We start from the raw sequence: 21,029 nt of genomic DNA, 5'->3' as shown, positions 1-21,029 counted from the left end.
TCTAATGCTATGCAACATTGATCTAAAGTAGAAATATAAACGAGACTCAGTTGAAATATGCATGGGAACTGCTGCAATTTTTACCTAGTGGTACAGTCACGTAAAACATTGTGGACAAAGTAGGAAACAACTAAGGACAGTCTTCATGCATCATCGAACACAGCACAACAGCAGAATAATCATACAAGTATATATTATATATATACCTATCTTTGATTAATTTCTTGTGAGAATGAAGCTATGATAATGCGATCAAATCATAAATCTTTCTTAAAATTGTTTTCTGAAAATTTAGAAAACTCTAGAGCTTCATCTAGCATGCAACCCTAATAATAACTTCTAGCTGTAGTAAAACCCACGCATGCAGTGATACATATAGAGTTAATAATCAGCCTTCTGTACTCTGTAGTTTGAACCTGGAAACTAAATCAACTAATACCAGCTGATAGGAGCCTAGGATGCTCTGACAAGGAATTGATGACAGTATAGTACAAGAAGTCTGTCAACTGTACATGCCAAAACAAAACCCGTCACTTCATAGATGGACAGTTATGGTAAGATGCACAGTTGCACACTGATGAAACCTGTTACATACATCAAACCTGTAAAATTTCCTATCCCAACTGCATACAGAAAATGCAGATATATATATATATATATATATATGTATATATATAGCTTTTTCGCTATCTTTTAATTAGGTACTAAGAAAAAATATTCACGTCTTCAGGATCAAAACTTCTCTTTGAATAAGGTTGTTTGACTTGTTTCAACTTCCAACACAGCCTATTCTTCTTCTCTGTTTTTTTTTTTTTCGAAAGAAGCCTCTTCTTAATTACAGTAAAAAATTGGAGGTTAATTACTGTCGCAACCTGTATCAGGCTGCTCGATCACTCTCATCAGTCTGAAGGTGGATTCAGTTGCAAAAGCTCCAGATTCAGTTCAAATGTTGCTCCAGGCTGCAGCAAATATATTTTGTGAAAAATTTCATTCCCTACTTGGTGTATCAGGTGGATGTATATACAATTATACATATCAAATTTAATCGTGTTTATATTATATTTACATCATCTTAATAACGCTAGGGTAGTGGATCTGATAAAATTATGCGTAAAAAAGGACTATTGCAAGACTAGTTATAAGGTGGAAACATGTTCGCTTTCTAGATTTTGTTTTCCTGACTTAATAATGATTTGATACATATTACAAGCTAACAGAACTAGAACTACTGCAATTTAAATTTTCTTGACAAAAATGAGTGAAAAGTATGTTTTTGTGTGTGTGTCTGTAGGCCCATGTTAAGTAAAAGTGCAAGACAATGAGGATTAAAGTGGCTTACAGGGATCTCATTCATGCCCTTTGGACCATATCCAGCCTCTGGAGGAACAATCACAGTTCGCTGCAAGGATACCAGAATATGATGACAAATGAGCATACAATTGGAAAGGAGAGAGAAGGAAAAGAAATGTACAATATCAATATGGGAATGAATAGTTGCAAAACTAAATGGAAAAGCTGATTTGACATAGAGATAACTAAGACAATGATATAGATGTATTATGCATGCATGTATGTATGTAACAAAATAAAAGAGAAGTGTTTCACCTTTCCCCCTACTTTCATCCCTTCAGTTACTGAGTACATTGCTCGTGGGGGTTTTGGAGCAGCTTGTGCAGAAAATAGACCATTTGCATTGTCCACAAACTCTCGCTTTCGTTCTTTCCCAGGAGGAGCGCCAACTTTGAAGATGTAAGGCTATTTAGAAAAGAAGGAACTGTGCCTTAGAATTCATTTATCAATTAGAATTTACCTTATGAAAAGCTAGCAAGTTGATTTGGTTGGAAAGAAGTAGTGCATGAACGAGCAAAAGTGTTAATATATATGTCATCAAAAGTAAGGTGAGAAATTACCTGGGCAATAATACGATTTCCAGCCAGGATCTTGGATTCCCTGCTTGATACTGCTGTAATCCCACGATATAAGCAATCAAAGTGAACCTGCAATTGTGAAGTACAAGTCAAAATTTCAAAAATAGATTGGTGCAGTACACACATTGTTAGGACTTGGGGAATGGGGACCAACAGCCTAATCAGGTTCATCTGGATAAACTATCAGCTTGTAGTATAATTGTTCCTAACCGGAGAGGAAAAATATATCCATTTACCAACCACACAGTGCAATACATGCCTTTACATGTCAAACTACATGATACAAAAACATCTCTCTAATTACATTGGAGATATATATATTCCAGCTATCACTTAATTGAGAAAACATAAATACCTGAACTGTAGAACCTTTCTCAGCTACTGGACCCCTTCCCTCGACCAGATCATAATATTTCAATCCATCAGCTGCTGAGATAGCAAAAAGAAATTAAAATATCGGTTAAACTCAAATTCAACCAGTACTAACAAGCCTTCCACAACCTTCAAATTGGTCATGAATATAATCTATATAACAAATGGTCCATCAGATAGATTAAAAAAAAACATAGATGGTCCAAACTGCAAAGTCATCTAACTCTTGTATATTCCGAGATCAACACAATTAAAGTTTCAGTAGAACAATTGAAAAAAGAGTGTCATCAAATTGGGACTTAAGCAATGCATTGAGTATATAACTGATCAGCAATATGACTCGAGTACAGCTTGCAATGACTTATGACCACAAACAATTTCTCTTGGTTTTGCTCTCCTGCTTGGAGTACAAGATATTGTATGCTCATTCAGTACATAACATACCAATCCAAATCCCAATGCAAACTGTAGAAGCAATCATCCTACATAAGCAAAAAAGAGAGACACAAACAGAGAGTTGAGTTGGTACTAAGTAATTACGGGTAGTTTTGTAGTCTTCAAGAGGTATGGCTTTCCTGTTGCGTCTCAGTCTGGCCTCGGAGTATGCTGGAGACGCCGAAATGAGGGTCAGAGCAGCCGGCAGCCAAGTGATGAGAATATTGGCGCATGATCTTCTTGAAATGGCTGCTGCTGCTTCATTTTGCTGCTCTGCGTTGACTACATGGACTTGGGTTCTCCTAGTGTTGCTGGGTTTCCAAATTGAACTGCCAGCGAACTGGGTTTGGTGGTGCAACTGTGACGGCAGATGCAAGCACCTTATTGGTGATGATGCCATGGCCGTTGGAGACTTGGGAGTAACAGACTCTGGAAAGCCAACGTTTTATAGGTATCTGAATACCAACTATCCCCTATCCATTTCGGATGGTTATGTTACTATAATGCCCATGCTTTTATTATTATTTTTATATATATAAATAAAATAAAATTTTGGGTCAAAATGTTGTTGTGTAATTTGGTGAATTATGTAGATATTTGGGATTGCATTTTTGCATTGCAATTTTGGGTACATTATGGTTAAAAATCTGGATGGTATTGCAAGAGTTCAAGAGATACCAAGTGAATTTAATGTAATTTCTTTATATCTAGATTGAAATTTGCTTTGATTGAGAATTGTACAGACTAAAGATGATACACTGTGAGGCGTAAGAATCCAAAAATATATAGTGAAATGTTTTTTTCGATACAAGTGGAAATTAGTCTACATTGTTACACTAAAACTTAGCAGATGTATTATGTAATTGGAAGAAAATATCATTGGCCAAAAATGGATAGAAGAAGATGCAATATGTCATATAAAAGCTGATGCTTGGTTTGTTTAAAAGTTTGCATGGCCTGGAATGCAGCTGATTCAGCTCATATCATGCTAAAATTAATCACATGCAATTCCAGGGAGAGGCGATATATTTCATATGAAAATCTACTCCCTGTCACAAACAAGAAGGAAACAAATGGAAGGTCTTTGCCTCAATCTGCATCTGTAACCTCAACATCCTCTCAGTATCTTCTTCCACATTCAGTTCAGTCGACACAATAATCACGGTCCTGTCAAGAGGTCATGATTTGCCGATTGCGGTGGAGTTGCTCCATCATTTTCCATGTCAGTCTGTCCTTTCCCTAATGGAGTTCCACCTAGTGTGGGATTTGATGTTTTATTATTTGAGCTGGTTTCGGTCTTCTTCTTGTGAGCATTCTTTTGCCAATTCCTTAAGGCCTTGTTAGTTTGTTCATCGAAGATCGACTTCTTCATTGTTGAACCCATCTGTAAGTTCACAGATTGGGAAAGAACCAACGTATTACTTTTATGAAATGCATAACATGCATGAGAGTGCATGCGTTCTTATAATGTTTAGTGATTGTACCTGGGTAACCAATGCATATAGCGGAAGTGTGATGTAGCTGCACATAATCTGGACTAGGACCCTAATGAAAGCATGTGTCAAATGACTCAAATCGTATATACAGGAACGACAAAGTATATGTTTATAAAGATGATCATATGATTTAGTAGGGGATCGAGTCATGTGTTCACAAGAACTTCCATGTATGTATATGTGAGTACGTAGGAGAAGATATTGACATACCCAAGGGCAACTCTGAGGATTACAAGCGGGAAGTTCTCATGGAAACAAGAATGCAACCCAAACTCATACTGCATTATGATTCACCAGAATAGCAATTAGAGGCTCCAGCAGTGACATATAAATAACCACAATGAAGTCATATAAATAACGCAGAGGCATTTCAGTTTAGTCGTTATTACCGTTATCCAAATGAAGTATGTTATCTCGAAGGCATTCTGGAGATAGAAAATAATGAAAATATCAACAACCAGATGACTGAAAATCATAAAGATACAAATAACAACGGTGAAAAATTGGTGTCTGAGGCTACCTGAAACAGTACAAAATGGATCAAATAAAGCACTAGCTCCGGCCAGCTAAACCAAAAGTGCTTATCAGTGACTTGCACCAGAGGTATCCCTTGCACTACAGCATGCCTTTCTTGGATTTCAATTGCCATTTGCGTTATAATTCCTTGCAGCTTTGTTCCAACAGCTAAGATGATCTGCAAAACCGATAATTAGTCAGAAACGATCTTAAGAGATTGAGCACCAGCAGAACTTTTCTTGTAAAATTCTTACAACGAGAGGAAGCATGGACAAGACAAACATAGCCTCCCATCCTGAGATTGAGGCATCGAGTAAGTAAACAACATCAAATATAAATGATAATAGAGGAGGCCAACTTAATTTCAGAAGACTCTCACCTTGAACATTGAGAAGCAAATAGAGTGTCATTGTAGTCCATAACAGTGGACTGCCAGCATAATCAGAATAGTTAGCAAAAAAACGCCACTCATAAGATATGACATATAACACTACCAAATATATGTCAAGAATGAAAGAAACTTGCTGTAAAATTATGGAAACATGAAAAAAGAAAGGGTTAGTTATAATACCTGATTCCCACAACTACCTTAAAGTCATCTTCTAGTGATCTTTTGATATATTTTTGAAAATTAAACTTGCTTCCCGGTGCCAAATGAACCTATAGTAACAACAAGACAGTCAGCTTTGTAAAATAAAAAATACTACTATCAGATGAAGATCATGTCATAATAAACCGATGAAACTCACAGAGACGAAGCCATGCCGCATGGTCAAGAAATCAGCCCTACGAACTGACCTAAAGAATTGTCGGAAAAAGCATACCTAAAAAGAGAAAAGGAAATTGAATATTCAAAAGCCAGACGATAGTGATCGATGAGAATGTCTAGCATCTCACTCCTAGTAGCTAGAATTCTTACAAGGTAGAAGGTCACTGGTGTTTTAGTCCAAGCTTTTGTGTGGTCTTTCACAAATGATGTCTCGTGAGTAAGCCTGAACTTCGTAGGATCTGTTCAAAGTAGGAACTCCAATTCAGAACTCAATACGTATATACAAGCATCAGTAAACGCAGCTATATAAATTTTCCAGCACTGGTATATATATTGAGTCCAATGATTTACCATTGAATTCCTGATCAACTACAGCTTCTTGTTCCCACTGCTTCCACCCACGAATCTGCACACATCAAGGGATTTCATCACAAGTTGAGAAGCCTCTAGGAAAACTGAACTTGACTCAGAAACAGAAGAAAACCAAATAAGAAATGAGCATATTGACCTTTAATCTTCCTAGTGTCATGGTTACGGCACCATATATAACGTGAAATACTGCTAAGAAGAAGATGAAGATGTGCAACTGATGCAATCCATTTATAGAGATAAGCGGCACTTTTCCCTGCATCACATCAAAATAACAATTAGGCAGACAGAAGCTTTGTTAATTAGTTTCAGAATCTCCATGCAGAGTTTTTAGAAAGAGGGAGTTGTGTTCTCCACGAAAAATGTCGCAACATTTTAATAGAGAACATTTGTTGTTTCTCTCTCGACCGATTTGACATAAGTCACATATATAACATTTTATCTTTTACGAGAGGTACCTATGACACCATGTACCCCGGCCCTCCCTCTATTGTGAAGACAAGGAGGATTGTATGAACATGACACAATGGTTTTTAAGTGTAAAATGGTAGTTGTTTAGGGTTGAAACAGTAGTCTCGCTCGTTCTTCTTGATGACCAAGGGAGGGAAACTAGTTCCCAGTCTCATGCAGTGGTCAATGAGGCCATCGTCTATCAGGTGGCTAAGCAAATCTCAGAGGAACTAGCTAGGTCTTCATGACACAGAGGCACACTTACAAATCATTCTTAGTTCTATGACAACTCGAGATTGAAAATGCAAACCTCAGGTGGGGAGAGAGAACACATTTGAGGAGGGGTGTTTCGAGAGGATTGAAAAAGCAATGGTAATTACAAATTAAGCACTTGACATTTCAATGGGAGAATGGATTTCATTCCCCTTGATGAATCTGTCAAAAAGATAAGATGTTGAATCATTTGGCATTATATTGTTGGATTACATACCGCTCCACAGCCTCCTCCAGAGCTACCCGCAGCTAAAAATCTGCGCTCCGGCTCATACGAAAAAAGCCGGCGATGACCGCCTCCTCCTCCTCCTTCTTTTCCTCGTCCTCCTTCTCCTCCACCACCACCACCACCATGATGCCTTTTTATAGGACAAGGCAACATTGTATCCTCAAAGCGCTCTGGAATGCACAAAGTAGCGATGGTCGTTTGCATAAATGTGAGTATCAAAGAAATGAATCCCAAAACCATAAGCTCTGCAATCCAACAACAACAACAAAAAGCAATTAAAACTGCTTGCAGTTTAAAGAATAAAACAAATCTATCTAGAACAATAAATTTGACCCACCCGCTTTAACTTTCTCTAGAGCTTCAAGCAAACCAGCTTTTTTTCTATGTTGGAAGTACTGAAACCAGCAAAGACGCGCGTTAAATAACCATGCACGCAAATTATCGAATTCAAATCAGCATGCAGAAAAAAACATTATTTTTTTTTTGTTGACGTACATGTCCGATCAGGTGAAGAAACTTTTCTAAAACTATAGAGATGACAATGATCACGAAACAGACACCGGCGACAGCCCACGTCGGAGTTTGATCGAGCTCCCTCATGCCAGGGGTAGCACCACCAGCCATCGTTGAACCCGACCAGCCACGCCTCGATGATTCTCAAAAAAAGTTGGCCCTTATTATTGTCAAGAAACAAGGACAAAGAAAAAAGGAAACATCACTCATTTATTTAAGTATCATCGTGATTGATCACGATGATATTGACTGGAAGAGAAAAGAGTACTATAAATCCGGGTTTCTGCTAATTATGGTGAGCTGTTGTTTCTTTCTTAATCTTGTTTTTGTAGGGGATGCTTTGCTATTCAACAGATGGCGGCGCCTGCCATGTTTTCGGGTGTTTAGCTTACCATATATAGCATATGCAAATTGAAATGTTAGAAGGAGTTGATGGTTAGGTTCATCATCAAAGTCGATGGACATACATACATTTTAATTTGATCCATCAGTTCCTTTCGTTGTCTTCTTTTATGGAAAAAATTGAATTAAACTTGTTTTTTACATTGAGAATACGAATTACTTAATGCTTCTACATTTTTTTCCCACCATCCCAACACACCGGCCGGAAGTCCTAGAAGTACTGGCGGTATCTATTTGGTCAGTCAATTAATGAACTTTCGAGGATTATATAGTTTGAACTCTAGCAATTCTACACCAGTCTGGAGAAAAAGAAAAACAGAAAACAACTTATTTTGTTACCTGTACAAGTGGATTCCTCAACTCTTCCTGCATAGCTTGGAGAGTTCTTCTGCTAATATTGGATATTGAATCTAAGCAAATCTAAAGGGCATAAAGGAAAACGTATGCATGAATCAAATACTGGATTTCAATTCAATCCAAGAGCCGAAGTCTTTATACAATTTGAATCTATTTTGCCAATCCACTAATTGCCTCTTTAGTACATTATATCCCTTTTTTTCCTTTGACTCGAACTTCATGGAACAAGCATCAAATCTCAATTCTACAGGGCAAAGATCATCAAAGAGTTCCAGTCCAACGCTACCGCTAATGTCATTGGATGTCTGCTTCCTTTCTGACACTTTAAAAATCAAGGTGTCAAACTTGTCATCCTTATAAAGAGATTTTCCCTGTCTGCGACGAGTTGCTGTGCGTTTAGTTGCAACCGGCTGATAAGAAAAGAAAGGTTTAGACCTTTGAGATTCGCACCATTTCTCTTCTCCATCATTAGCAAGGGAAGTCACTTGATCATCAAGAACCTCTGGTTCAGAATTGGAAAAGGTCATTTCCCCAGCGACCTGCATGACCTCATTAAATCTGCAGTTAAGCTCTGCCTCTACTGAAAATCGGCCTGATTGCTCCTCTGAATTTGGACACCCATTACGAAATTCATGAAGTGTAAGCAATAGAGGAACAGGAAGTACCGGACCCACAAGGGCATCACCAGGTTGCACTTTCTTTGACCACTTATTGCTACGGCAATACGGCTTCCTAGGCCTCCTTAAAATGAATGGAGGCAACTGCGATAGGTCTGGCACAGCAGAGAATTCCAAAGCCACCCTCTTTTTGTTCACAAGCACTTCAAGAATTTCAGGATAGTTGGAAAAAGCCAATTGCAGAAGCTCCATGGGTAACTCCGACCACAATCTCCTCAAAACAACTTCATGTATGCTTGCTGGCAAGCTGATGTCATTTAAAACAATAGTAATTGCAGGAGATGACCTCAACTGACCAAAACCGCATTCATGTAATTTCTTGCATAATATTTCATGAAACTCGGGGCTAAAGAGTTCATTCCCTTGAGGAACCTTACAGGGCTTTTTCAATTTTTCTTCCAAGACTTCATCAAGATTGCCTTTCAGATAACTGCAGAGGTAGTCAAGTTCAATGTACTTAAACCTCCTAGGAAATTTGTATTCATCATATTCAGGGGAGTACAGCAAATGATCCTTGAAATGCAACAACTTCTTATGTGATTCTTCAACTTCTTTTATAGAATCCCATGATGCGCAATATCTCTGTAATTCTAGCTTCCCTGAGGACATGAGCCTTATCAGTGTAAAACCACCAAATACATCTGGCTCGAAAAGCAGAGAAGAAAAGTCTTTGCTTAAAATACCGAAACCCAAAACTATCTCTTTCTTGTGCTGCCAATCTATCCACTCAGGAAGAGAATCTTTAAAAAACTCTTCTCTTTCAAGACAGTTTCCACAATGACACTCACGGCCACACAGTAAAAGATCTGAAGGAAGCTCCCAGGCATAATAGGATTTTCTAAGCTCTGTAAGTTTTGAAGCTACTGATCCTATTGGCATTGGGAGGGAAGGTCCATAGGTAAAGATATTGAACTCACCATTCCAAAATGAACCCAAAATATGCAAAAGCCAGAATCAGAAGGCCACATATATGCATCATCCTTTGAGTATGACCTCAATTCTGACAGTCTGAAAACATCAACGTAGCTTGCTTCGTTGATTGTATGAGCCCATTGCAACACCGGCATCAACGGCTTGCGCACATCACAAAGAAATAAGAAGCTGTCAGAAACAAGAACGAAGTGAAAACTATCAGAACTAGTCCTTGAAAGAACACGGAACTGCTCCTTTTCAATCGGGGCATAAATATGCAAAATTTCAATCTTCATCAAACAAGTCAGAATACATTCATTGAACCTCAAATCAACTAAGAAAATTGCATCTGAACGCGCAACAATCAAAATTCTAGGATGCCAACTGAACTCAACACTCAACCATCTATAGCTTCCAGAACTACCATAATCATCACCATCCCAGAGGACTTTCAATCTGGTCCCTTTAAAATTTGCATTTGAAACAGTGCTGTTGAGATGAGATTCCAAGTCAAACAAGAATAAAGCACCGTTCTCTAACAAAACCAGAGTCTGTTCCAGAACATGTGGACTCCAACAAGCATGTACAACACAGCAAGCCTTGAAGACCCTATCACCAACATACACTAACCTCACGCTGTCTGAGTTCAATCCAAAATCTCCAAGCTTTACAGTAAACCAATGCACAGAGTACATAGTAGAAGCCAGTATATATCCAATGGTAACAGGACCATTACCTGTTGAATTGGATAAGCTAGGAAGGGCATTCACAGAAATCCTTAAAATCTGATATTTGAACGGACACCTCATACTGAGACCGCCAACTTTAACATCAAAAGTAGAATCCTTTAAGACAAGCTTCAAGAACCCAACTTGGTCAGAATTCTCACCAGTAGGGAAAAATATGAGAATAGTGTTAGCTTGTGGGCATTGAAGGAATTCTAGACGGTTTCGGAAAGAGGAAAGTAGGTCATTTTTGTACTGATGAGGGCCCAAGGAGGAGGCTATGGAGGAAGAGGTGGACGGAAGAGGAGCAGATTCTGGTGAAGAGGTCAAAAGGAAACGAGGTAGAGAGAGATGAGGTGAAGGAGTGAGAGGTGGCAGGAGAGTGGGGGAAGAGAAAAGGAGAGTAGTGCTGTTGGGTTTTGGGTTGAAAATTAGAGGACCCAATATTGAAGGATTTGAAATAAGAAGGGGAGGCTTGAAGACTGATGAGATTGGGAAAAGAGATTTCCATTCATCAGGAATACCATCCATTCTTAGTTCCCAGGAGAGGTCCTTCAATACCTACAAAAATTTAAACAAATGGAACCTACCAGCGATACATTTTTAAGTAAATACAAATGGAACCTAAAATCTCATGATACGGACGAAATGATGGAATAGCAGTATAGCACACACCTCTTTATTGGAAATATATTATCTGCTCACCCTAGACTAGTATAACATATTGCCCGAGAAAACAAATTACTCCCTCTCTTCCCTTTGTGTTTAGAACCTGCCCTGTAATGTTTTAAACATTCCAAAATGATTAGTGTACATACTTTGTTCTCATAAACATGAGGCATTCATGAGAAGAAGATCATGGCAGTTTTAAGGAGTATAAGATGACAGACAATGTACCTGGTAAATGCATCAAGACAACGAAAGAAAGGGAGATCACATATTACCGCCCAACTGCAACTCTGCAACAAACGAAAAACAAATGAAGCAAAGTAGCAAACACAATTCAAGACTTCAATTAAGTACCCAACCCAAACGCAAAATCGTAAGAACCAAAAGGTCCAAAGTAAAACCTCAATTCCATCACCTCATTCCAAGGTCCCGCCAGTCAGTCTAATTTAGAAATTAGGGCTTTAGTTTTCGGGGAAGAAGACGAAGACACAGACCTTGGCTGCGGAGCTCTCTCCCTCTCACCTTTTCTTCAAAATCTCCACTACCGACAACAAACGACGCGTCGTATTGTAGGGTTTGCTGTGCCTAGTGAAACGACGTCGTTAGCTGCTGGATCCCTATCTCCAAAGTACATAAAAATCCTCCACTTCTTTCTTCTTCCTCTTCATTCTTGTTGGTTCAGAGAGAGAGAGAGAGAGAGAGAGATGTCAAAGTCGAAGTCGAAGAAGGAGTTGATGGCGTCAGCGCCGTGGAGGGTTGCGGAGGAAGAGGAGTTCGCGGACGCGAAGATGAAGGTGACGCGGCAGCAGGCGGGGGCGGAGTCCACCATGCACGTCCCTAGCAAGAAAAGCAAGCGCCGTGCTCAGGAATCAGACGCCGACGACTCTCTCACTGAGATCGACGCCGAGCTCCGTTACAGCTTCCACCGTAACTATCAGGTCAAAATCTTCGTTCTCTTCATTTTTTGCTCTCAATTGTTCCCAATTTACTGATTGAATGTATGTTAGGGCTGTTCATTGTGCTCGTGACTGAAGAATTGTAGTAATTTTCAAGGAGTAAAGAGGAAATTACCGTTGAATTACAAGTTCTATGTGTATAGTGAAACTATATTGTTGTTTCAACTCTGAACCAAACTAGAGCAAAAGGAAATTTAGGAGTGTTTCGTGTGATTTCGAGGCTCTGAGAACATTTTTGTAAATGTAGAGGCCGAATTAGCTTTAAGAAAGACCGATTTCTTCGGAATGTTGTAATCGAATTTCACTTGTTTGGTCTTTGTGTGAGGAGATCGTGAAATGACTGAAATATTGTATTTGACATCACAAGGCTGCTGGTGGATTATGAAAAACAAATAAGATTTTTTTGCTGAATGTTGTCTTACTGGAAGACGTAGTCTTAATAGTTTTTATTTCCCCAAGGGTGGGGAGGAGTCAGAGAAATGCAATTTCCAACGCGTAGAATGTCTTTCTGTTTGGGGCTGTTTAGAATGAGATATCCTTTAGTGAATACCGTCCCATTTTACTGTGTCTTTGATATACTTGAGATATCTTTTTGACAGAAGTGATGTGAGAGGCTTAGGAGAGTGCATAAATTGACGCCGGTCCATCTTAGCTTTTGCAAGACTCTCAAAATTATGATGCCTGTGTTACTGCAGGAATAGATGAGGGAATACCGCAACTGTCAAATTTTGGTCTGTGCACTATTGCACACTGCTTTTATGTGTTTGTTTTTTTAAACTGTTTGATATACAGACCAGTCTTGGTATTAGAAACTTAGTCAGCTATCTCTACTTGTCTAATGATAGTTTTTGGGAGTGAGAATCATTCTTTGCAATGGTATTAACAATTTTCTAGTTGTGAACTTTATATGCTATAGGAAGTAATGATATCAAGTTGAGTAGTTCTAAAAGTTGGGAGTGATTCTGACGCTCTAAATTTCATAGTTCACCCTACTTTTAGGTCTGTAAAGTGCAGTTCTCGAAACACTGCCCGTTTAAGACTAAATGTATTCTGTGATTAATTTGTCATCTTGCCTTTTCAAAAATAAATAAAGATTACATCATGAATTTGACTGGTACTTTATTATAAATATCATCGAAAACTTACAGCAGCTTGCCAAGCGTATCATCTTGCATATACTGAAGCATTAGTTCATACTGATATTGTTTTACAAATGTTATAGTAATATAGAAGATGGTGGGTGCAAGTTGAATTGCCCAGTTGTGCTAAAAGTTACGTGACTTTTACAACTTTCTTCCCGCTGTGTTTATCCTTAGTGGCATTTAGTGCCCGTGATCATATCATATCTTTGTATAATAAATCTAACACCATATATGGCATCTCGATTGGCAGTTTCTTCAACGAGTTTTTAGCGTTGATACTATCGTGAAACCTCTTCCACCGATGATGGCTTACAATGTCTCCCGCAACTTGAACTTCTTCACTCGCATTTTCACCCAGTTTTTTGGTAAGTTAATCTGCTTACTGTATTCATGGGCCCCAAGATACTGAAACATGACTTATGGTAAAAGAAAATAATCCTAATTTTTGCTGTGGATGAACAATAGCAATAGTAATCTACTAGTATATATCTAGGCTGTAGCTCACAATGCTCCTTCAGTTATATATGGTCGTCTTCTCATTAGCACACTATACAACTACTTATCTTTTTCTTATACAAGAACTAGTTTATTAATATTCCGGCCAAAATATCTGTTACTTTTACAGGTTGTATAGCCATAGCACTGGTACAGTGGTACTTCACTCTTTCATGTGGATAATTGATTAATGTATACCTTGTTATCTTCATGATGTAGGAATCTGCTTAATGTATACCTTTTTGTATGCAGATCCGGAGGGCGTTGCAAATGTCCAGAAGTCACTCGGTATAGGACAAGAGGAAAAAGCGCGTCGTGTGCGGTGATCTAGAATGGTGTAAACATTCAATTCTTGTTTTAACTTCCCTTAGTTTTGGTTGTTCTGTACTTGATAGTGCATTGTCGCATCATGATCAGAAATTGAATCGTGGAATTTACGTGGCAAATTTATTCTACACTTGTTATCTAGAGCATTAATGCCACACGGGTAACAATCACTGGATTACTCAGCAGCAAAATATCCTGGTAGTGTTTATAGTTGGGCACAATTTGGTTAGTGAATTGGGTTTGAGCTCGAAATGATTGATTAGGACACCAACGGAGCACACTTGAACAGAATAGTACAAGACTTAAAAGGGTGAAAAGGGGGGGGTGGTTTCTTATTTTTGTAAAAGCCAGTTTGTGCCAGAAATGCTTCAAAATCTGGTTTCATCTTCATTTACAACCACAAGGTATTGCCTGGTAGGTTATAGTGACGGCAAGGCACCTGCGGCCATGAATCGTGGACGGTGACGGAAAAGACATCTGCTCTTTAATACTCTCCTGGCTTTCATACTACGTCTCTGGCAGCTTGAATTTTTCACTCGCATTCAGTTCTGCTTTTCTTGATCCTGGTGTACCTAGATGTTGAAACTTAACCGATGAAGAAAATAATAGGAAAAAAAATCCCAAGAGATGTCTAATTAATTTTACTATGAATGAGCAATAGCTATGTTAGGTACATGTAGCAGTCTGGGATGTAGTGAAGGCTGAAGACTACAATTTTGAGCATCTGCTTACCATTGGAACACGATACAACTAGTTTACACGTTCAGGCTGATAATTAAAGTTTATTGTTCTCAATGTTCTTGAATGTGATACACTTTGATTTAATTCTAGGCTTTTAGCAGACCAGTTAACTGAAAGGTTGGCCATATGTATTGCCAAGTCCTTCATCGACGGTCACACTCATGTCACCAGTGAATCTTACAAGTTTCAAGTGTAATAAAAATGGAGGTGGTAGAGGAACAACATTATGATACCAGCATTGCACTATGTATTGGGTTAGTAAAGTAAAATATGATGCAAACTCTGCATGCAATGTAAGCGATGTCAAACTGGCCGGAAGAAACATCCTGGCTCAAATTCTATATGAAGAAAGTTGTTCGGTGTTTCTAATTAGATACTCAAATCAATCTAGAAGAAAACTGGTTTTTCTCTGAATCGCTTGGAACAAACACGGGAAGCTGGCCACCTCTCTGTGATCTACCCTGTTGGTAAGTAGAACCTGTCATGGTCAGAAACCAGTGAACCAGTGGTCCTTGTCCCTCTAGCCGGTATCTCATTGAGAACAGGTCCTCCGAAAAATATGGATTGACCCGTGTACAACAGCTCTGCTCCTGAGGAGGAACCAGTAGATCTCGAAGATGAGACAAAACGTCCCGCTTCTTGATCCCAAAAAACTGAGGATCTCTTATTTCCCTGCTGAAGGCGTGAGTCACCTTTTTCTGTACGCATCTGTCCTACAGTTACATTCCGTTCACTTTGTTTTTCTGAGAATGGAGATTCATTGAATGATGACTGATAAATGGGATTGAACTGATCCATGTTTGGAGCTTTCTGCTCAAGAGGAGAAGGCGCAAGACTAGAGACATGAGGACTGCTCAAGTTACTACCAGTGTAACGTCCAATTTCAACATCTTCTCTGCTAGCACAACTGGGTGGGTATGAGCTCAGAGGAGATAAGTTTGATGTCCCAGCTCTGGTGTTTTTGTTGCTAAACCCATGATCAGTACTAGTTCGACTACTTCTTCCACTCACATTACTGCTCAATACATAGTCAGCGTCATACGGATGATGTTGAGAACTAATTGGACGAAGCACAGATGATGAGGCTCTAGCTTTCGCACCTGCTTTGGTTGCCTCATTAGCATCTAGTTTAGCAAGCTTCCATGCACTTATTCGTACTGGACGTTGGGGTAATTTTTTTGCCTTATCAGGCTGCTGTACTTCATCTGGATCCAGTGTTGATGGTACACGTCCTGGCTCCAAATGTGGAATAATTTCATCCTGCATCTAGAGGACCCACAAAACAATCAAGTTAGATCTTATTAGGGTTATAAGGAACTTGGGGCATAATCCCATTGCTGTGCTTATAACCAATGTCTAACAAAATCATTAGTCACCACACAGAAGAATCTGTCTGTTGTTCATAAACAATAATCATCAAATCAGTTATACTCTCAGTGGGGGGTGGTATTTCAAAATTCATTTTCTAAGGGATAAAATGGATGCCTTTTGTTTAACCGAGTTTCTAAATTTCTTATGCAACTGCAGTAGATCGAGATAAGATCCCTATATACATCATAAATAATATGTATGGTAGTACCTGGTGTTCCTGGTTTATTGTTCAATCCTATAGAGTTCTCCCACTTTTCTAGGGGATATCTTGCCTACCAAATTGTTTTCTATTGTATCCCATGTTCCTTCTAGTGAAAGTTTCTTTCCTATGAAAAAGTAGTACTACCTGGTGATCCACAAAGATCCATGGAGGGGTGCACCAAGCACCTTTATATGGCAAATTCATTCCAAGAGAGCTCCTTCCACTCAAGGCAGTCACAGCCGAACTTGTTGGTGAAGATGCCATACTCTGCTGATCGCCACCGTCCACAGATGGTCCAGGAGGTTCACTTTGTGTTCTCATGGCAATAACATACTCATAGGTTGTAATACCCTGCACGGATACACTAGTTGTAATTTTTAGTGCAGTATCACTGGTGAACTGAAATGTTTGAGAGAGTGACCCTACCTTTCGAATCAAAATTATGTGGAAAAAGAACAGCTCTGCCAAAGGATATATGGCAAGGAAGGAAATAGCAGTACATAAGGCCTGCAAACATCATAAAGGATTTAAAGATTGACATAGCCCCTGAAATCTAGAGTGTTTGAGAGTAAAAAGTAAACAAGCCAAAGACACAACGCAGAAAATGTACCACCACGGTGGCAAAAGGGGGCTGAGAGAAACCAGCTCCAAGTCTATCGGCTATCTGCCTTTTCATACTGTTTTTATCAGCAAAGCACCGAACAAGGACAGCAATGCCAACACCGCATTCAACAATAAGCTGCGCATATATCCACATACATCAGAAATATGAGAGAATAATTTGTTTGGGTATAGAGACTTGGAACTATTTTTAAAAAGCTGATATTGAAGATCTTACCCAAACAAGGCTCACGGCCATAAGAGACACGAAGGTGATATAATTTTTCCTCCCCACACAATTATTTAGCCACTACAGGAACAACATTGGTGCTGTTAGCAATAAAACAAAAGTAATGTGTTCTTCCAATAAAGGGACAAGTTACTGAGAATGCAACTGAGCACTATGATAAGTGAAGACACAGGAAGACCAGAAACAGTCAGTAATGGCCCGAGTATGACAGAAGAGGCCATGAAGAGACAGAGATTATTATATAATTGGAGGTCTAGAAATTACCCGACAATGATGATCAAATCCATCAACACATTTATCACAGCTTCTACAATGTTTGCTGAACTTGCCAACCTACATGAGAACATAAAAGCATCAGGTGACCTGGTAATGATAAATCCCCTCTGTGTTTTAGTCTAGAAACTATGGTGACATTAGTAATCTGTAACATGAAATTAGGCAAGAATTCCAGAAATCTTTCAGCAGCATAAAACTTGAACCTTGCCCACAACTAAATAATAGTATTAACGCCCACTGAATTACTCTTGTGAGTAGCACATCTGTCAAGGTATACATCCCAGTGCACTCTAAAGAAAATAGGTAATGTGAACTTCACGAGAACTCTTGTACCTCAGCTTTGCACAGAGTACAGAAGAGAGGATCCTCTCCAGATTCTTGCTGTAATTGCAAGAGATCTTCACGTTTGCGGCAATCTTCTCTTACAAAACATCCACAAAAGAAACCTCCAAATTGTGAGCACCAACTTGAATTATGGCTGTCCACTTTTCCTCTATTACTGAATGACATGTTCCCTAAAAAAAACACATAAGGTACGATCACAAATTTCAGAGAACAAAGGCATGAAGAGTTGCTAACATTTACAGCTTATGCTGCAGTGAATACTTATGGAATGAGTATCCTATTGGCAGTCAAGTTCTCTCAACTTGGACTCATCCTGTTATGGTACTTCTAAACTCACTGTGGATGGTTCTCTAATAGATTTCTGAAGCTTTGCTTAAGCAAGCATTCCCTTTCTTAATTAGTCTTTTTATTCCGGTTGAAATTATTTTTATTACTCAGGTAGGTGAACAAATGAGAGCCAATCTGATTGATCATACCAAAAAGAAATCTATAATTCACATGGGTGGAATATTATGTATTTATTTGTACAGTAAATAAACCATGAAATGCTATTTTCCACCAGCAAGGGTGATTACATTGTCATCTTTTAGATATCCAATCTCCTTTAAATAACAATATTGTACCAATTACATGAACCTTTAATTCGGTGTCTGATCACAAGCCTGTTTTTGGCTCCAATGTGTACTTACGTGCATGCTTTAGATATATAAATTCAATTTCATACACTAACCATGATTATCTGTGTTATTGTTTTCTTTCCCGGAAAATGACTTGTCCGCTTCAAGTAGTATTCCAGGATCAGCAGGATCAATTGCTGTACACCGAACATAAAGTATGAATACAGAAAGCACCTGAAAATCAAAAATATGATATTAGACATTACTAAGAAGAGCTGAGTAGCTGACTGATGGACTGTAAGAATTTAAGGCACTGTTTAGCTCACCAACGCAGAATATACACCAATTGCCACGTACTCATAAATTTCATTTCCAAGAAAGGGAGCGAAGAAGGCATAATATGCAACCGTTAACAAGAAGAAAACGGTTATAGCCACAACCTGTGCACATTAGAAAGAAAAATAAAGGTGACTTTTCAGGAATGCAAGATACCGTCAAACAGGCTCTCAGATCTTGGAAAACATGGACCTAACAAGCCATAGTAATAATTTGCTGTACTACAAACCACTCAGTTCAAATCAGTTTAGCTTATCTACTAAATACACCACAATCCTTGACTTATAAGTGAGGCTTATATAGTCCCCCTATTCCATTTATCAGTGTTTATTTTCAAGTTCAAGCTAAACTCCAATCCTCCAAAAGTCACATACTTGGCTTGTTTTTTATGAACATCCATAAGCCAAGATCAGAAATACAATGGGATGAAAACAAGCAATGTTAGTTGCTCCTTTATTCTGATGGATGCAAAATATAATGCAATTGGGGTGTGCAAGTTATTCCAATCCAACATAGTGCAAGTTCTTCCAACTATTGCAAAAGTGATTGTGGGAGACAGAGGGACCAAAAGCAAAAGAATTAGAGGCCTAAACACATATTGACAAACAATGATTTAGTAATCATGGCCACCAAAATACAGAAACACAAAGAGCACACAAGTATATACACAAGATTAAAAGAGCCAATATATAAGGACCTGAAAAGTGTGAGCAGGGAGTTCCCATCCATGACGACGAGCCATGACCAAGAACAGACTCCTTCAAATTCAAAGAGGGTCAATACTACCTTCTAAAACCAACGAAAACCGCCATGGACACAAATCTTAACCAGATTCTGAGAAGGACTGGTTCAAAGATGCGTCCGCATTAGCGTTTCTTGGTTCAGACCACAGTAGACAAATAAGACAATCCAATGCTAAAATAACAAATATGTGGTCTCTGTTTTAAGATTTCAATGCAGACCCGATGGCAGAAACGGGTTTCGAGGCAACCCATTTGGTCTGATTTTGGATTCAAGTGCTTGTGGAAGGAGTTGAGATCAGATGAAGTCAGAGAAGAAGAAGGGAAGAAGAAGAAAGAAAGAAGTTGTCTTCTATGTAGTTTAGTGTGGTCTTTGGTTTTTAAGGAGTAAAAGGACACAGAAACAGAGAGAGAGACTGAAGTAGAGATGGAGAAGTGGGTAGTTACTCTGAGGAGACTGTTTGTGCCGGCGAGACCAAATTAAGCACTAGTGCTCTGACTGCTCTGCCATCAAAGTGGTGACCCTTTCTCCTCCCTCCATTACATTTGTTTATTTATAGGATTAAATTGAACCAAATATTACTCTGACCCATATAACTTACCTTATAATGAAAAATTTCTCCGCGGAATTTACCCTCTTATTTTACATCCTCAATGAGCAGTGAGCCGGCGATGTTCACCTGGTTCGGAAGTAATAAACAACACGAGTCGGCCTAAAGTCCTAAACACTGTTGTTTAGCTAGTTTATACGTCTTAAAAGAGGGCTTGTCCGTAACGATATTATGCTTGACATTCTGGATGATAGTGATATTTACATATTCAATAACTTCGTATAATTTATGTGTTCAGTCATACTTGAAGGTTGGAAAGTAACAAACAAGAGCAATCGCCCTAGACAGTATTGCTCTAATATTTTCATTTCAATGTAGAAGTTTCGTTGTTCATTGCGTTCTTTTTATCATTAAAAATTATCGAATTAATAAACTCATGATTTGTGAATATCGATCTTCTTTTGGCGTATAATGATTTACCTACTTTTTTGTAATTAAATAAGTTAGTTGTATTCCTATTATCATTCGAAAGAATCAGTCTTGTGTGGTTTGTACCAATTGTAGAAGAACCTTTTCGTGCATCAGTTATCTAAATGAGAGTGATTATGGTGGTAAAAACTTATCCGTAAAGTCTCAAGGGCAAAATTTCACAAAATAGTGATGGTACATTTTGCTACTCACTATGTTCAACAGTCAAAATCAAACGATCTTGGTATGGTCCACGTACCAAAAATTTTGCTACTTTTTGCTTACTAGTGAGTAGTCATTATCTTTTACCAAATATGGAGGTAATCGCTTAGCCAAAGAAAAATAACAGAATGGAATGGACTCGATAGAGCAGTCATTTGGCGTTAAGGTAAACGCTCTACATTACTTCCTTCTTACTGCGGTAAAAGAAGTGGTTTCACACTTACTGTGAATTTTGATCCTCAAATCATTTTGGATTGAACTTATGAAGATGATTGATCATAATGTGGTATGTCCTAAG

General features: G+C 38.6%; 5 protein-coding genes across 8 annotated transcripts; 1 reads left to right on the top strand and 4 right to left on the bottom strand.

Moving 5' to 3' along the window:
• Window positions 1-232: 232 nt before the first annotated feature.
• Window positions 233-3,137, bottom strand: LOC126794955 (peptidyl-prolyl cis-trans isomerase FKBP18, chloroplastic). 4 transcript variants are annotated; one of them, XM_050521754.1, is made up of 7 exons: window positions 2,841-3,137; window positions 2,284-2,357; window positions 1,911-1,997; window positions 1,606-1,755; window positions 1,340-1,399; window positions 873-959; window positions 233-584 (listed from the first exon to the last, which is right to left on the bottom strand). In XM_050521754.1, the coding sequence occupies exons 1-6, from the start codon at window positions 3,133-3,135 to the stop codon at window positions 900-902; spliced, it is 726 nt and encodes a 241-aa protein (XP_050377711.1). In that variant the 5' UTR covers window positions 3,136-3,137; the 3' UTR covers window positions 233-584; window positions 873-899. The 4 variants fall into 4 exon arrangements, with proteins under 4 accessions (XP_050377711.1, XP_050377713.1, XP_050377710.1 ...); XM_050521756.1 differs by lacking the exon at window positions 873-959; XM_050521753.1 differs by lacking the exon at window positions 233-584 and having other exon boundaries at window positions 593-959.
• Window positions 3,138-3,894: 757 nt separating this feature from the next.
• On the bottom strand, window positions 3,895-7,461 carry LOC126795599 (MLO-like protein 9). The gene is made up of 15 exons (XM_050522407.1): window positions 7,333-7,461; window positions 7,175-7,232; window positions 6,826-7,082; window positions 6,025-6,141; window positions 5,868-5,922; window positions 5,667-5,755; window positions 5,497-5,571; window positions 5,319-5,407; window positions 5,127-5,176; window positions 5,002-5,042; window positions 4,752-4,925; window positions 4,621-4,656; window positions 4,442-4,509; window positions 4,220-4,280; window positions 3,895-4,119 (listed from the first exon to the last, which is right to left on the bottom strand). Exons 1-15 carry the CDS (start codon window positions 7,459-7,461, stop codon window positions 3,895-3,897), a joined length of 1,524 nt encoding a protein of 507 aa, XP_050378364.1.
• A 695-nt stretch (window positions 7,462-8,156) lies between these two features.
• Window positions 8,157-11,450, bottom strand: LOC126795318 (uncharacterized). The gene is given in 4 exon segments (XM_050522161.1): window positions 8,157-9,749; window positions 9,752-10,984; window positions 11,099-11,195; window positions 11,321-11,450. Coding segments are annotated over 2 exon segments (2,748 nt in total). The 5' UTR covers window positions 10,955-10,984; window positions 11,099-11,195; window positions 11,321-11,450; the 3' UTR covers window positions 8,157-8,204.
• Window positions 11,451-11,779: 329 nt separating this feature from the next.
• On the top strand, window positions 11,780-14,153 carry LOC126795322 (uncharacterized). The gene is made up of 3 exons (XM_050522167.1): window positions 11,780-12,030; window positions 13,441-13,555; window positions 13,938-14,153. The coding sequence occupies exons 1-3, from the start codon at window positions 11,797-11,799 to the stop codon at window positions 14,009-14,011; spliced, it is 423 nt and encodes a 140-aa protein (XP_050378124.1). The 5' UTR covers window positions 11,780-11,796; the 3' UTR covers window positions 14,012-14,153.
• Window positions 14,154-14,859: 706 nt separating this feature from the next.
• LOC126795319 (protein S-acyltransferase 21) lies at window positions 14,860-19,811 on the bottom strand. Its single transcript, XM_050522163.1, has 10 exons — window positions 19,448-19,811; window positions 18,741-18,854; window positions 18,528-18,648; window positions 17,786-17,967; window positions 17,441-17,509; window positions 17,165-17,236; window positions 16,937-17,065; window positions 16,753-16,833; window positions 16,471-16,677; window positions 14,860-16,019 (listed from the first exon to the last, which is right to left on the bottom strand). Exons 1-10 carry the CDS (start codon window positions 19,490-19,492, stop codon window positions 15,210-15,212), a joined length of 1,830 nt encoding a protein of 609 aa, XP_050378120.1. The 5' UTR covers window positions 19,493-19,811; the 3' UTR covers window positions 14,860-15,209.
• Between the last annotated feature and the right edge of the window lie 1,218 nt (window positions 19,812-21,029).

This window comes from Argentina anserina, chromosome 5, assembly GCF_933775445.1.
Source record: "Argentina anserina chromosome 5, drPotAnse1.1, whole genome shotgun sequence".
In the NCBI taxonomy this organism is placed as follows: domain Eukaryota; kingdom Viridiplantae; phylum Streptophyta; class Magnoliopsida; order Rosales; family Rosaceae; genus Argentina; species Argentina anserina.
Note: the sequence above shows the minus strand (reverse complement) of the source record. Positions and strands in the feature narration are given on the sequence as shown.